This window comes from Epinephelus lanceolatus, chromosome 8 (genome assembly GCF_041903045.1).
Source record: "Epinephelus lanceolatus isolate andai-2023 chromosome 8, ASM4190304v1, whole genome shotgun sequence".
In the NCBI taxonomy this organism is placed as follows: Eukaryota; Metazoa; Chordata; class Actinopteri; order Perciformes; family Serranidae; genus Epinephelus; species Epinephelus lanceolatus.
Window position 1 is genome coordinate 6,770,583 of NC_135741.1, and position 15,367 is coordinate 6,785,949.

Below are 15,367 nucleotides of genomic sequence, written 5' to 3' on the forward strand. Positions count from 1 at the left end.
CCCCGAAAAAGGTGCATTCTGTATCAACAAAAGTAGGGAAGGCGGCATTTTGCTGCACTCCCTGATTTTGTTTTTATACTGCCAATGCTGAAAAAAGACTGATTGGGCTTTCCTGTAAATTTGCACAATTCCTGTCTAAAAAGGGCCTCTGAAACATATAGCATTAGCTTTGGCCTATAGTAGCTATGATATCATGCATTTAGCCATCAAGTGCATATTTGAGACTCCTGTTTTCGTTTAAAATGAGTCAGCAGCAAATTGAATCCGTTTTTACACCTGGAACCTCCCATCGACAACAGGCTTGAGATGCGACTTGGCTCAGATTCCGGAGTTATTCCTTAAAGAATCTGATCCTGTTTGATTCGGTGGTGGGAACCTCTTGCGACTGTATGCCTTTGCTGACGTCAACCCCAGCAGGATTTGAACCCTAGACCTTCAAGTGCTCTAACCACTACACTAGGGAGGCCCCTCGAGTCAGCAGCAACTTAACATTAAAAAGTCATCCACTGACAGCATTTTCAACCAACTCATGGATGTTGACTCTGCGTTACATAGTATGTCAAATGCAGTGTGCCAAAAATACCAGGAACCAGAATACCTGTTCTACTGCATCTGGTCCGATTTTGCAGCATGCAAGCCAGCATGCTTTTCTGGCTATTCTGACCCACAATCCCCTGCGCAGTGGACGATACGTCACATCGACTGAGCTGAGCTGTCAGAAGTCACGATGGATGACAGCACATTGAAGTAACCGCTGAGCTGTCAAATAGTAGTAATAGGAATATCGATTGATTAAGTTAACAAAATAATCATGAATATTACAAACAACAAAGGACATAACTGTAAAAATAATAATGACAGCAAATATATAATGTTAGAATCTACAATCGGTGCAGTTAAAACTTTAAAGTTAATCTACATACATTGCAAAGTAACATCAGCAGAGGGTTGATCTCCATCTCTGGAGAACTTGGTGACTGCCGTTTGTTTTATCTCACGGTAACAGATATAAAAGCAAGAGTTCAGGGCGTAACGTTATGAGACAGTAGTATATCCCAATTGTGTGCGTACTGCATGTAACAGTACGTACTTTTTAAGGGCAGCTGCAGTACGTACTAAAAGTAAAAAGAAAAAGTATGCGATTTGGAACGCACCCTATGTTAGCTTACGTAGCTAGCTATTTACAGACAGCGACAGTTGTTATTTCAGTCGGCAAAATGGGAATTTGCTTTTGTCTGCTTGAAATCAAGGACACATTGTATATAACTGGATATATGTGCGACTTCTTATGTCTATGCACATATTAATGTTGCAGTCACATGCACCCTGCCAGGTGCTGCAAAAGGGTGCTACACTCACTTTTGGTGATTTCATGGCCAGTCTCTCTTGGGACACCTGTGGTGCACTTGGGCACGAGATGTGATCAGAAAGAGTAGTCGTGATTCACAGGTTTTTTGTGGAGATATGGAAACTGTTTCCAGTGTGTCAGTCTCCCACACGCCTGTTGATGTTCAGGTAAAAACAGTGTTTGATGTGCAAATGAATAAACTGACAATATTCTCCAGATGCCTGTTTAGCAGGATGCTTAATTGAGGGATGTTTTCACACTTGGCCAGATCAACTTTTTAAGTGAAGTCGAGGTGATTAATTAGCATCATTTAAGGCCATGATGTCTGGAGGTTGGCAAGTATGCTGATTGGCTATATCTATTCATCACTGACCATGATTATTAGCTTGGCTTTTATCTCTAAATGCTTTAAAATTGTGAATTTGGCCGAAAGTGATGACCCTGCAGAAGATCCAACTCATAAAATGCACCGACTTCACAGATGCCAAATCTCACTAGTCCAAACTAAACTGAAAAGTTGGCAGTGCTGTCAAAATTAGTGAGAATATATGTCACCCACAGCAGAGTTTCGCCCCGGTTCCTCCAAACGGGCCGTTACTGAAGTGGTGCAATTGTGAAACAAAGGTTAATTAATTTACTATAAACCAGCTGACAAACATTTAATCCATAGAGTTTTGAGGCAGTTGCCTGGTTTGCTGTGTCGCTAACAGAGAATATCAGGGCGCCTTCTCCCAGTTTGTGAAGCTAGAGTAGCAAAGACATTTAGAAGCCAATCAGTTCAGGGCCATCTGCTGTCCTTGTGTGGTGTGTGTCAGTGTGCTCTGCGCTGTGAGACTCTGTAAGTTGCTGCAACAGTATTTTTGCAGCAATGTCACAGAGATGAACTCCTCTGCTTAGATTACATTAAATTGGATTAATCATCTCTTGGGGGATATTTGTGGCAAACAAGACACAGATACAGAAGAGAACAGAGAGAAATTCCATGATTAAACAAGAAATTATGACTACAACATAGAGACTCACAAATAAGTGAAGATGTGAAATGTGCTCTGTGAGGCGGTGACTCAGATTAACAGCCATAGATGTTAACCACTGCATAGAGTAAGCAAATGATAAGATGCATACACTGAATCCCGTTATCTCTGTGGGTGGCGTGTCCTATAGATTCGTCAGCTGAGACATTATGTTGTTATGTAATGTCCTGGGAGCCTCAACCCAGTAAAGGCCCGAGGGATGTCAGCCAATAACTTGAGGACTCTCTTGTCTTAGTTTAGTTTGTGGTCAGTCGTTTGGAGCAGTGATGCTTGAAAGCTTTGCAGAGGCTCTGGTTCACTGCTTCGTCAGTAATAAAAGGCTGGAAGGCAGTAACTGACTCCGGTGTTTGATGTCTTGTTCTTATTCAGGCCCATTCATTTTAGCTGTTTCATCATGTGCTGCATGCAGGGAATAGTTAGTTTGAAGTCACACAAGAATCTGCAACTATAAAGTGTAATGTAACACTTCAGCTGAGGTGTATTTCTGTCGACTGCAGCCCGTGTTTTAAAACCAGGCCTGAAGCTGAACATGCTTTTAGCCAGAAGTCAATCTGCTGCAGGATAAGACTTAAAGACGTGCTATTTCTCTGCGTGTAAATCCCTAATGAATGCTGGCAACGTGGGCTGCAGCTGGCTTGGAAAGTGCAGATGTCTCAGAAAAGAGACTCATATACCAGCACAGAGCAGTGTCGTGCCAACTCGGACTACTTTACAGTGTTGTTGAGATGCAGCAGACGACTCTCACAGTGTGAAAACTGTTTGTCGACTAACAAACAATCAGCAGCTTTTATATTCTGAAATGTGCATCACTGTCTCAGAGACAGTGTGAACACTGGGTTGATCTTCAGATGGCTCTTTGTTGCTGCTGTGTTATTTCCACCACAGTGCTGCAGCACACCACCTAGAGGATCTCAGCATGGCATGCCCAGGTCAGCATGCAGGTCCTGGGACTGATTACTCAGCTTTCTGGAGCTGTGCCAGGTGCAGCTCCACCCCTCCGCAGGCTTATCCGTCAGCCTGAACATGCTCAAGCAGCCAACTGACTATCTGTGTTCTGTCAGCGATGCCGTCCCTGGCTGTGACCCTGCACAAAGATAAAAGCTCTCTCTGCTCTGCTAACCTGTTTCATCCTTAATACTGAGTCTCAGCAGCAGATCATTAAGTTGAACAGCATCCCACTCAGCTGTGCAGCCTGTAGCCAGCACAAGAACTGGGACAGCAATATATAAAAGCTGTGATTTAAAATGAGTAGTTCAAAAACTGAACTGTAAAAAGAGGTTTTATGGCATAAAGTGAGATGAGAAGATAGATACCACTGTCATATCTGTCTGTTTAATATGTAGCCAGCAGCTGATTAGATATACTCAGCTTAACTTAGCTGACTGAAAACAAGGGGAGACAGATGCCAGTACACCTCTACCACCTGTACCAGCATCCCTATTTCACTAATTAACACATTATATTTAGTTGGTTTAATCTGCACAAACATTGATGTGTAAACATTTGCAAATTTACAAGTTGCTGTTTTACTCAACTACTGAGAAGACAAGTGCAGCCACGCAGCCATCGGAGGCTGCAGGAAGTTGCTGTGTCCAGGCAAAAAATAGTGCGGCACATAACCCCTGTATAATGCTAAATTGACGTTTTAACATTTCGGTTTTTGTTTGGATTACACGAAAATATATATATGTGTCAACTAGTGAGCTGTGGGGGTGCTGGTAGGAGCATTTCATTACCTTTGGACAGAGCAAGGCTAACTGTTCTCTCCTGTCCTTATGCTAAGCTAAGCTAACCAGCTGCTGGCTGCAGCCTCAGGAGTGTCCATACAGCGTTTTTATCCAAGCACTATCGTCTTTTTTCAATTGACCGTTCACTAAGTCTCGCCCCCAGACCCAGACTGGCCAATCATAATGTTGCATCTGGCCGGCTCAGACCAGGGTTCGACTCCATTGACTCTCATGCAGTCGTTTCAGATTTCCTTCATTTTCAGGCTGGTTTTGTGGATTTGGAGCTGAATGTTGTGGCTGTTTCTTCCCTGTTCCAAAATCAAACCCTGAAAAGTGTAGGGTTAGCTAGCTAGCTACTGAAGATATAGCCTACTGAATGTATAGACGAATTCAGCGAGCGATTTGTGTATGCCGCCATCTTGCGGCGGCGCCATTGCTGCGGTGACGTGTCAGTCATCAATTCATTATGCTGTCATTGTGAACTGACTCTCTACAATGACAGCATCATGAATAGCTGGATTGATGATGTTAGACAGTGGCCTCCGGTAACTGATGAAGGTATCTTAAATGAGTACCGATATTAATATAGAAATTAATCATTTGTTTGAGCGATAAGCAGGAATGATTAGAGTAATAGGGAGATAACAGACTGTATCATTAAACACTGTGTAATATAACGTTAGCATACATCATGTGTGCTGACGTGACATTTAATCATTATGGACAGGCTACGTGACTAAAAACAACAACAACACGTGTTTATGTTTTGTTTTAGGTATTCAAGAACATTTTATTGATCACCTGGCCTCCAATGACCAGAAAAATGGCAGGTTTCTGATTGAGGGTCAAAATTACCTGAGCTCCGGGTCGGTCAGGCAAATTTTACACCGCCTTTTAGATGATGGTCCCGTAGCCTGTCCATAATGATTAAATGTCACGCTGCTAGCTTGCTAACATCAGCACACGTAACGTATGGTAACGTTATATTACACAGTGTTTAATGATACAGTCTGTTATCTCCCTATTACTCTAATCTTTCCTGCTTATCGCTCAAACAAATGATTAATCTCTATATTAATATCGGTACTCATTTAAGATACCTTCATCAGTTACCGGAGGCCACTGTCTAACATCATCAGTCCAGCTATTCATGATGCTGTCATTGTAGAGAGTCAGTTCACAATGACAGCATAATGAATTGATGACTGACACATGTCACCGCCTCAAGATGGCGGCATACACAAATCGCTCGCCGAATTCGTCTATACACATGCTGCTTTTGCTTTTTAATGATTATAACAGTGAAACAAAGACCGACCCTGCTGTACAGGAACCAGTGAAGGGAAGCAGGGAAACTTTGCTGATGTTCAACCAGCTGTGTGTCATCACATTGTGCGCAGATGAACGTCGTTTGAAGATCCCTGCCCGTCCGGTGGCGGAGGTCCAGTTGCTGGCAGCAGCACGGGGGCGAAGCCGAACACCGTTCATCTGCACACACTGTGATGCCACACAGCTGGTTCAATATCAGCAAAGTTTCCCTTTATATTCATTGTCTTGTGTGGCGATCAGCAGTGATGTGGTGGTTCACTTTTACACTGTGATCTGTAGCCTATAGTTCGGCTTTAGCTTCTAACTATCTTTGTCTTTTTAACCTGTTGTTGCTGCTGAGTCAGTTTGACGTCCTGGATATATCCTTCAAACACAGACTGTAGACCCCTCTGTCTGCTTCTCTCTGGAATCACTCTTTCATTTGTCCAAAAATATGATAATATTTCCTCAACAGCTGTGTGTTTCAGTTGGTATGCTTGCATTCAAAGGTGCAGCTTTGATTGGCCAGAGCGGTGTATGTTTACCCTGGAGATCGCTACTGCGCATACTGGTGTCACCAGAGCAGCATTGCAGGGCCTGTATCCTGGATACGTATGTTGGCTTCATTTTTGTACAGTGAGAGGAAGTGAAGACATGTTATTCATCTTTATATGCAGTCACTGGTAAAAGCGCAGCACCCAGCATCTTTTTCACAGTGCTCCCACTTTTATGTGCAGCTACTTTGAGAGCTTCTATTTGAAAATCTCTTTTTCAGAAAGGTGTGGGTGTCGCCAGCACACTGCCAGCACCTTTCTGCCAGGAAACAAACAAACAAACAAACAAACAAAAAAACACAGGACTGTCAGCCTCACACTTAAAGGGACAGTACATCGATTGTACTCATCATGACTAGATTGTTAGTGATGAGGAGGACTGGTTTTCTGGTTCTGGAGGAGCTTTGTCAGATACTCTGTAAGAGTCGTATCCATCTTGTCGTCCAGTTCTTGGCAAGAAAGCAAATACGCACATTTCCAAAAATATTGAACTGTTCCTTTAACCTGAGCAACAGCAGATAAATAGAGCAGCGGGTCAGTGGGGGATTGATGCAACCAGCTCACAGTGTAGCCTAATTAACCTGTGTGTTTTATGAAACTGGCCTCGTGTTACTGAGCATAATGTGTTTCTGTTCACCTAGATGGAGCTTGAATTTCATCTCATGGGGTTAAACAGTCTTTTCAGTCTTCACTCAATATCAATTCTCAGAAGCTTGTTAGTCTCCAGGAGGTGTTTTTTTTAGACTGCTCTTGTATTGTCTAAATGTCAGCTTTTGTGAGACGTGACCGGTGGTGTGTTGCAGAGACCGAGGGGTGTCATCTGTTACCAGGTTACTGCGCGTCTATCCGACAGCTGAAGCAGGGAGAACTGTGTTATGTTGGGGGGGATGTAAAAGCAAGCTTAATAACGGTTGCTTAGAAACTCCAGGTGTTTTTGTAAAGCTCATAAAAATACACCAAGAATAAAACCAGCGTGCAACTGCATCACGATTTCTTTTTTGTATTGTTTTGCTTACACATATTTGACCTGTATTTCTGATCTGTAGCCTATATGTGTTCTTCTTGTCCTCAGAGAGCCACAACAGGGTTCTGAGCTACCTTAAAATGTTCTCTCTGTATTGCTGTCTTTCACATCGGTGTCTCGCCCGCAGACACGGTGGCTCAGCTGGTTCCTGACGCAGACTCGCCTCTCCACGATCGAGTGCAGCAGTACCGTCAGCTACTGGATGGCCTCCCAATGGACGCTTACACACACGGCTGCATCCTCCATCCGGAGCTCACCACTGACTCTATGATCCCAAAGTACGCCACCGCAGAAATACGTAGTAAGTGAAGCCAGCTCACCGTACTGTGCAGGCATGTTTTTAATTTTGCATTAAAGGTCCTGTGTGGCATTTAGGGGGGCATATTGGTAGAAATGGAATATAATTTAATAAGTATGCTTTTTTGTGTGAATAATCACCTGAAAATAAGAATTGTTGTGTTTACGTTACCTTAGAATGAGCCTTTCATCTACCACGATTGCCATGATGCACCGCCATGTTCCTACAGTAGCCAGGAGCAGACAAACAGTGGCTCCAGATAGGGCCATTTGCGTTTTCACGTCAGCCGCTGTAGTTAGAAGCACCTCTAAGATGGGAGCATCACAGAAACACTGATTTGAAATGTGAAACAGTTTTTATTCAGTGTTTTAACCGGTTTAAATCACCTGGTCTGGTCCTCCTGAACAGTGAACATTGAAGGAATTCTAACTGCGAGAAGTTTCAGCTGGTTGCAATCTGCACTCCTCACTAGCCATGTTTCCATCAGCCTGTTTAGATGTGCATCTAGAAGTATCGCATCGGAAAATTATGATGGAAACGCCAAAATTAGAATTAAAATCCCCTGATTTGCACAAACTAAAATACGCTCGCTTTAGCTGGGTTGAAAATGTTGATTCGCAAAACGGGATGGAAACAGTTATGTTCGAATTAAGTCTGATGTAGCTCCATGGTGATATCCACACTCCAGGTCGGGAAGGCGGTAATGCATTTACAAGCTGGTTGCAAACCGCCAGAAAACGTAGAAGAAGAAGAATGGAAGACTTGCTTTGTTTCCGGTTCTGCGGAAAACTCGCGCGAGTTCGTAGTTTTCACCAAAGTCCGTACATTTAATGGAAACATACAGGATTCATATTCTTTTAATGCGCATTTCCCAATGATTCGAATCACTTTTGGATGGAAACATAGCTACTGTAACAAACCACTAAATCCCCTTAAATGTTACAGACAGTTCCTTTAATTACAAAAAGAACAGGGTGGATGTTATATATCCCAAGTTACAAAGTCCTTCATACAAAGCATAAATTGAAATCAAGACAGAAATCTAGTAAGACACCTAATCAAATGGATCAGATTTTGTAATAAGATAATTGAAACCAATTTCAGTAATAAAAGATAAAAGAAACAAAGAGACAATTCAAGTGAAAAAAAAAAAAAACTTAAGATAAAATTTGGGTAAGCTTGCCAGTAATAGTGTATAAGGAAGAGATTTGAAGAAGTAGTTCAACATTTCCAGAAATGCTGATATGCCAACTTTTTAAGTCTCAAAGACATCATTCTAACTTGAACAGATTAAACAGTATATAATCATTTTTATTTGTGAGCTTTAGAGGTGATGGAAGGTGTTTTTGTTACCTTTGCACGGAGCCAGCTGTTCCCCCGTTTCCAGTCTTTGTGCAAAGCTAAACTAAGCAGCTGCTGGCTGTAGATTTGTTTTAGTAGTTTAATTTATATGTACTAGATGTCACTGACTCAGATGCTGTGTCCACCAAAACGTTTTTTTAATACACTGCAATGGTAGCACTGCGCATTTACGCTGCACTACAAACGACAAGGCGCTGTGTGAGTTCTGCACCGAGCGCTGCGGGTGGGCATCTTTTTTCTGAGCGTAACTTCGGCCGTTCAATCACAGTGGAGGAGGGACAAATACTGAGAAGACAAACCATCACATCTTACATGTACAAGTGCTGAACAATAAGGGGGGAGAAATCTGTTAATACACTGTACATATATTATGTTTCCTCTCATGAATCCGCAAAGTCCTGTCCTCTCTCCCTGCATGCTTCAATCTGCCCCTCATCCAGAGAAAGTATTCTACCTTGTGCCAACATGTTTACGTCTGTGAATATTCCGTATCATAGCAACCAGATGCAAACAAAGCCTCTCAGCTGAAAAAATGCGGCACCTCCAGAGCGCTCTCAGACACTCCCAGCTGTGCGTGTCCTGAAGAGCGCCTGGTGTTTTCAGCTGGGAGAAAACACTCTGGTGGACAGGGGGCCTCAGGGAGCTTGGTTCCTTCAGGCAGGTGTCACTGATAGATTACTGAACAGGCCTAATAGGCACAGGCCCAGGGGCCCAAAGCATCCCCTGGCCCTCATCTGCAAAATGTCACTGAAATTACTGAACCAGGAAGAGAGTTAAAATGACCAAAAATAGATGCAAAGGAACTGCAAAGAGACACAAATCTATAAAAAGATGCTAAATGACGGCAAAGAAAATGACGTCTGTGTGTCTTACTCCTGTGTAGGGGCCTTTTGCATATCTGTGCCCAGGGGCCAGTTGTCTCATTATCACCCATAGGCTCTATAACAGATGAAAAGACCTCCTCCTGATCATCTCAAACTTCGCACAGCACAAAGAGCCTCAACGCTTGGTCAGCAATGAACACAAAAACAAAACAGGACTGGACCTCTCATCCGTCACGAGCTCCTGGAGTCCAGCTTTGCTCGTGAGAGTTCAAACCGTTGTTCCTAAAAAGACTCACAGTATAAAAACCAATGATTGTCTGTAGACTTCAGATTCCGGCAGCTGAATCCCCTCAAGTGTGTTTAGCACACAAAGGCACACAGTGTTCACAGATTCACCTCGTATTGTGCAGTGATGCAGCGTGATTCAATGTGACAGTGTGTTCTGCTGCATTTCACAACGCATATTCACACACGTTTAATATTCTCTGTAGATGCATGTGTGTCTTTAGGTGTGTGTGTTAGCATCATGTTTTTATATAATCAATTTTATTCTTATCACTTTAAGTAACTATTTGTGATTTCATCCCTGATTTGTTTGGGTAGAAGGAAACCGATCTACACCTGCCAACCCAAGGAAGCGTGCATCTGCTACTCTCAATTCATGAGCACATGCATGCTTCCTTTGGTGTGGTGATACGGTTGGTGGATGTAGTGCAGTAGAGAGAAAGTAGTTCCTACATAAAACTGCTCACTACAAGGTCTGTGGACTATCTTGAGTAAGCGGGTCATGGTTCTGGAAAGAGACGTTGCTGCATCACAAGCTGAGTTCTATCTAGTTCCATTATACTGGAGAGAAGGCAGATATCTCTACAGCTGATATCTCCAACACTCCGCAGCAAAACAATTTAGACTGATAAACAGCACTACAGGTAAAGCTCAGTATAAACTGTGCAATTTTGGGCTGAAAAAAATGTGGAGATATCTTTGGTTGTGGCTCTAAAACGGTGGTATTACGTCGCACAGTGAGAGAGGTTCAAGGATGGCTGTTCACGGACTTGCGATCAAAGACAGCCTGGGATAAAATTCTGACAGTGTGAGAAATTTAGGACGACCGTCTCACTGTGTGACTGCTGTTACGACCTGCATCCACGAACCAACCAATAAAAATGCATGCACTGGCACTAAACCCAAACAATCAGACAGATAGCAGCTCGTCATGGAGGCAAAACGTGCTGAAAGAAATGTGAGGGATTCCAGCAAAGAGGAAAACCTTGTGGAGTTGTAGCAGCAGAATCCTCGTCTGTATGATGTGTCCTCCAGCTCTGACCATGATCTTATAAAGAAGGAAGGAAGTAGCGCCTTGTCGCAGCTGCCAGATGAGCAACCAAGCAGCCAGCAAACAGACACACAGCAGTATTTCGTGCCCACAAAATTTTACATTATTTAATAATGTGACCCACTATGTTATGCTTCACAGTTGGAGAAGAATTAACCCATGCAGCATCCTTACGCACTATTGGTACGTTCGTTTTGTACTCGGAGGTCGGAAGGCAGCCATCTTGAATTCGTAAGTTGGGGTTGATGCGGTTGCTCTGAGTTTCCGAGTTTCCGAGTTGGAAATCCGATCTCAGGGTGCGTTCGAGTTTAAACTTCTGACTGGGATCTGGGAATTTCCGACCATATTGCATCGCACGTTAAAGTTTATCAGATCCATGTGGCACAGTGTAGCTGCACTAAACTTATAAGACTGCTAAAATCTCACAGTCTGTAGGAGGCGTAAGATGAAAAAAAAAAAAACTATTTTGGGGTGAACTGTCCCTTTAAGTAAGATTTTGAGTGCAGGATTTTTTCTTGTAACAGAGTACTTTTACACTGGAGTACTGCTACTCCAGAATTTATTTGTAGAATGTGTAGATTGACAAGATAAAAACCAGATGCTATTTTTGTTTTTGCCCCATTTTCCATGTGTATTTTTATTTTGATACATCATATAAATAGATTTCAGAGTTTTGAACTGGTTGCTCTGAACAGTTACAAGCTCTTGAGGTGAATCAGGTCCATTTTTGGGACCAACTAGTCTCCCAAAGCAAAAACATTATGAACGCAAAGCTATTCATCTTCTTGTGCACAAGTCGATTAGCATACTGTGTAAATTCTCGCTACTCCATACCAAAAAAAAAACCTTAATGCAGCACATTGTAGTGATGCCAAGTTTATAAATCCCAACAGCTAATATCAGGCCTCTGTAGGGTTCTTTCCATCAGGTAATTGGCCTCGGCATGTAAATCAAATAAGCTGGACTACACAGAAATCTGTAGCAGAATTAATTATCCGGTGAACTCAGGTCAGTCTGTGTTGTATCTGCGAAATTAATCTGATGGAGTGTTTAATGGAAAGCTTCAGTGATGTTTGTTTGTGATTATCCACTTAAGTTTGGTTTATATTAAATAATTTCTGACTGCAGTATTTAGTCAAACGTTAAGCCTCTTGGAAATGTTAGAAAGACGAAAAATGTCAGTTTTTGTTTGTTTGTTTCAATTTTTATTATCTGTTATTTTGTGACAAATGTCATGAAATCCCACAAGTAACAATGTGTTTCCTAACTTCCTGTCTGTGGCTCACAGCTCCAAGCTCATTGGCTCCTACCTGAAGACTAGAGCTTTAAAAACAGGCCAGAAAAATATAATTTCATTTAAAAAAGGCTCAATATTTAGTTTTAGCAAACTATTTAAATTGGAGGACATGCTGCATTTGTAGGGGACTATTTTCAGCGGCGGATTAATCCACATTTGTTTGGTATTCTAGTGAGTATTTGTGGCAGCAGGATGCTGTGCGTGGGATTGAGTCAAAATAAACTGCAGTATGTGTGTTTATAATGAAGGCACACAACATTCAGTGCAACAATGTGACTCACTGATGTGTTTTTTGAACAACAATGGAGTTCTATGGCACAGAGGAGGAGGAAATATCAGGCTTTGACACACACACACACACACTAGGATAAATTCATTGTTGTTTTGGGTCTTTTCACAAGTTTATTGAAATCAAGAAAAGCCTAGAATATCATCAGACTTATCCTTCAACACTATGAGCTCAGTCAAGTCATTATACAGTATTTCCTATAACAACATGCCCTGCAGACACAATGAAGGGAGCACAGATGAGAATAAACTCTCAGGACAGTCAGATAGCTCCTCTGTAGGATTAAACATGCTCTTACACCCAGGAATACTGTGGATGTAAGACACCTAATAATATACAATAATATCAAAGAAAAAAAAAAAGTTGATTAGTTGCGTTCCGTAGTGCCCTTTGACATCATTAAAGGTCACAGTGGCTTTGTCACATGATGGAGGCAGACGAGACGACGCTGTTTGGCCCCGTGAATGTAACGCTTACATTTAAAAAGCGCTCAGATGGAACTGTTGATAGGAGCAACGTTCTCTGCAATTTCTGCAGTAAGGAATTTTGGTAACATCGGAGTATTAAAGCCTGAAATATCACCTCAATGCAAAGCATTTAGCAGTGAACCAGGAGTCCGAGCTAACACAGCCTCTGATGCTAACGCTAGCAGTCAGCCTATCTCAGCTGACACTGAGCAAGAGGCAGGGTACACTCTGGACAGGTCACCAGACTATCACAGGGCTGACACATAGAGACAGACAACCATTCACACTCACATTCACCCCTATGGACAATTTAGAGTTATCAGTTAACCTGCATGTGTTTGGACTGTGGGAGGAAGCTGGAGTACCTGGAGGAAACCCACGCTGACACAGGGAGAACATGCAAACTCCACACAGAAGGGCTCCCCTACTCTGAGGTTCAAACCCCCTACCCTAGGTTTGAACCAAGAACCCTCGTGCTGTGAGGCGATAATTTTAACCACAGTGCTGCCTGTATTCAAATATCAGTTTTCTCAAAATCAGTGTCCAAAAATGTCTCGTGATTGACTTTACTTTATGTGTGTGTGTGTGTGTGTACAGGACACCTGGCGAACGCTGCGACGGAGCTGATGAAGTTGGACCACGAGGAGCCTCAGCTGACAGAACCGTACCTTTCCAAGCAGAAGAAGCTCATGGTGAGTTTAATGTGATTGAAATACATGTATTTATTAATTGTTCTCATTATATACTATTATGTTGTGAATATGGGTGAAGCAACCCTTATTAAACCAATCCCATAATTTCCCCCTGAAATTTCCATTAATTTACACATCAAGCAAGTCATTTTAATGGGATTCAAGGGAGAAATCAATGGGTAAATAACAGTTTGTAATAATTAAGGGATTAGTTAATGGATTAGTTTTACAGTTTAAGGGATAACAATTCTTTAAAAAGTACAGTGCCACAAAACATAAAACCTTTATACCTTATGGATGTTCATAATTCAATTTAAGTAAAACTTCTCAGAACTTTCAGCAGGTTTAACCTTAAAACCCCTCAATCCATACAGAAAACCCATTAAAAACCCCTCAATATATTAGTTCATAAATAGATTTGGCATAAACCCCTGAAAAAATAGCTTCTTGATTAAAAAAGTTACATCTTTTTAAGTTTGAAATTAACGGATACCTTTAATTTAGTTTTCTAAATAAAAAACTGAATATTAAAGTCCATTAATTTAGCCCAAACAACGGCTTAAACCCCTTAAATATCATTCATTTTGCACCTGAAATTATTTCAGACCCTTGAGCTGTATAAAGGAGCACAGCAGTTTAATGACGGAGATATTTTTGACAACTCTGTTAGCTTATTTACCTCTTTAATACTTTGTGAACCCACTGAAAGTCACACTTGTCTTTATTAGGGTTCAACTCTCTGACAGATAATTAAACTTCCAAGTCTGTAGCTGAGGGACATTTCATCATTAACAGTCTTAAGCAGTTTCCTCACATTGCACAACTGAAGAGCTGAAATAAAGCAAAGGGGAAAATCATGCAACACTGCACCTTTGACCTAAATACAGCTCATACTCCCTGGAGGAAGAACCCAGCCGTGCAGACGTTGTTTGCATCAGAAGCAGCTGTTTCACCGGTGTTAGAAAGATGTGAGGTTCTGAATCAATGAGGCAGAGATGACTGAGTGTGTCACGCCAGAATGGTTTTTAGCCACACTAGTGATGTGTGTGTTGATTGGTTGGTTGTTTGGTGCGGACTGAAATATCTCAGCAACTATGAGATGGATTGACGCAAAATGTTTCCTAGAGGATGAATCCTAAAGATGATGGTGAAGTCCTGACTTTGTCTGTACCCGACCAACAGGTTGACATTTTCGTTTTTAATTGGATTGCCACGAAATTCAGCTCAGACATTCTCGTTGCCCTCAGGTGACCTTTGTCTTGTGCCATTTAATACTGGCACTAATTTGTCCATTACTTTAGTTTATGACCAAATACCTGCAACACTAATGTCATTTCCATCATCCTTGGCTGTATTTGTGTTTAATGTGATTCAGAAAACGTTAGGATGCTGTCTCATGAACGAAGATGGTGCATCGTGGTCGAGTTCCAGAGGTGTTTCACTGTGAAATCGGCTTTTGAAGGCTCTCTGACTTTGTGTCTTCAAACTTTTCTTGAGGAAAAATAAACATAGCCGCTGTGATGTCACCTAATGGTTTGTGGACTCCTGTTTTGAAGCCTAAAGTCGGGCCCTTTTGCTGTCACCATCTCTGATTTTTTGGAGCCAGAAATGACCATATTTGGACGAGAGGGGGGAGATAGCCCTAACGCTAGCTGATAGCTGGGTTAGCACAGTGCAATTACAGCTGTGGCTAACTGTAATAATGCTAATGCTAATTAGCTAAAAACGTGTACATGTACGCACCGGACAAACTGAACACCCAATTCCTTAGGTCTTTCAGTACAACTAAATGCTGAGCAAGAGTTTT

The 15,367-nt window shown here is 42.0% G+C and overlaps 1 protein-coding gene across 1 annotated transcript in view; it reads left to right on the forward strand.

Annotated features, from left to right (window-relative positions):
- Positions 1–15,367, forward strand: part of gdap1l1 (ganglioside induced differentiation associated protein 1-like 1) — a 32,900-nt gene that overhangs the window by 12,104 nt on the left and 5,429 nt on the right. Inside the window, exons 3-4 of the mRNA XM_033628226.2 lie at positions 7,123–7,296; positions 13,466–13,560. Of these exons, the coding sequence (XP_033484117.1) occupies positions 7,123–7,296; positions 13,466–13,560 (269 nt within the window). The remainder of the gene's footprint in view (positions 1–7,122; positions 7,297–13,465; positions 13,561–15,367) is intronic.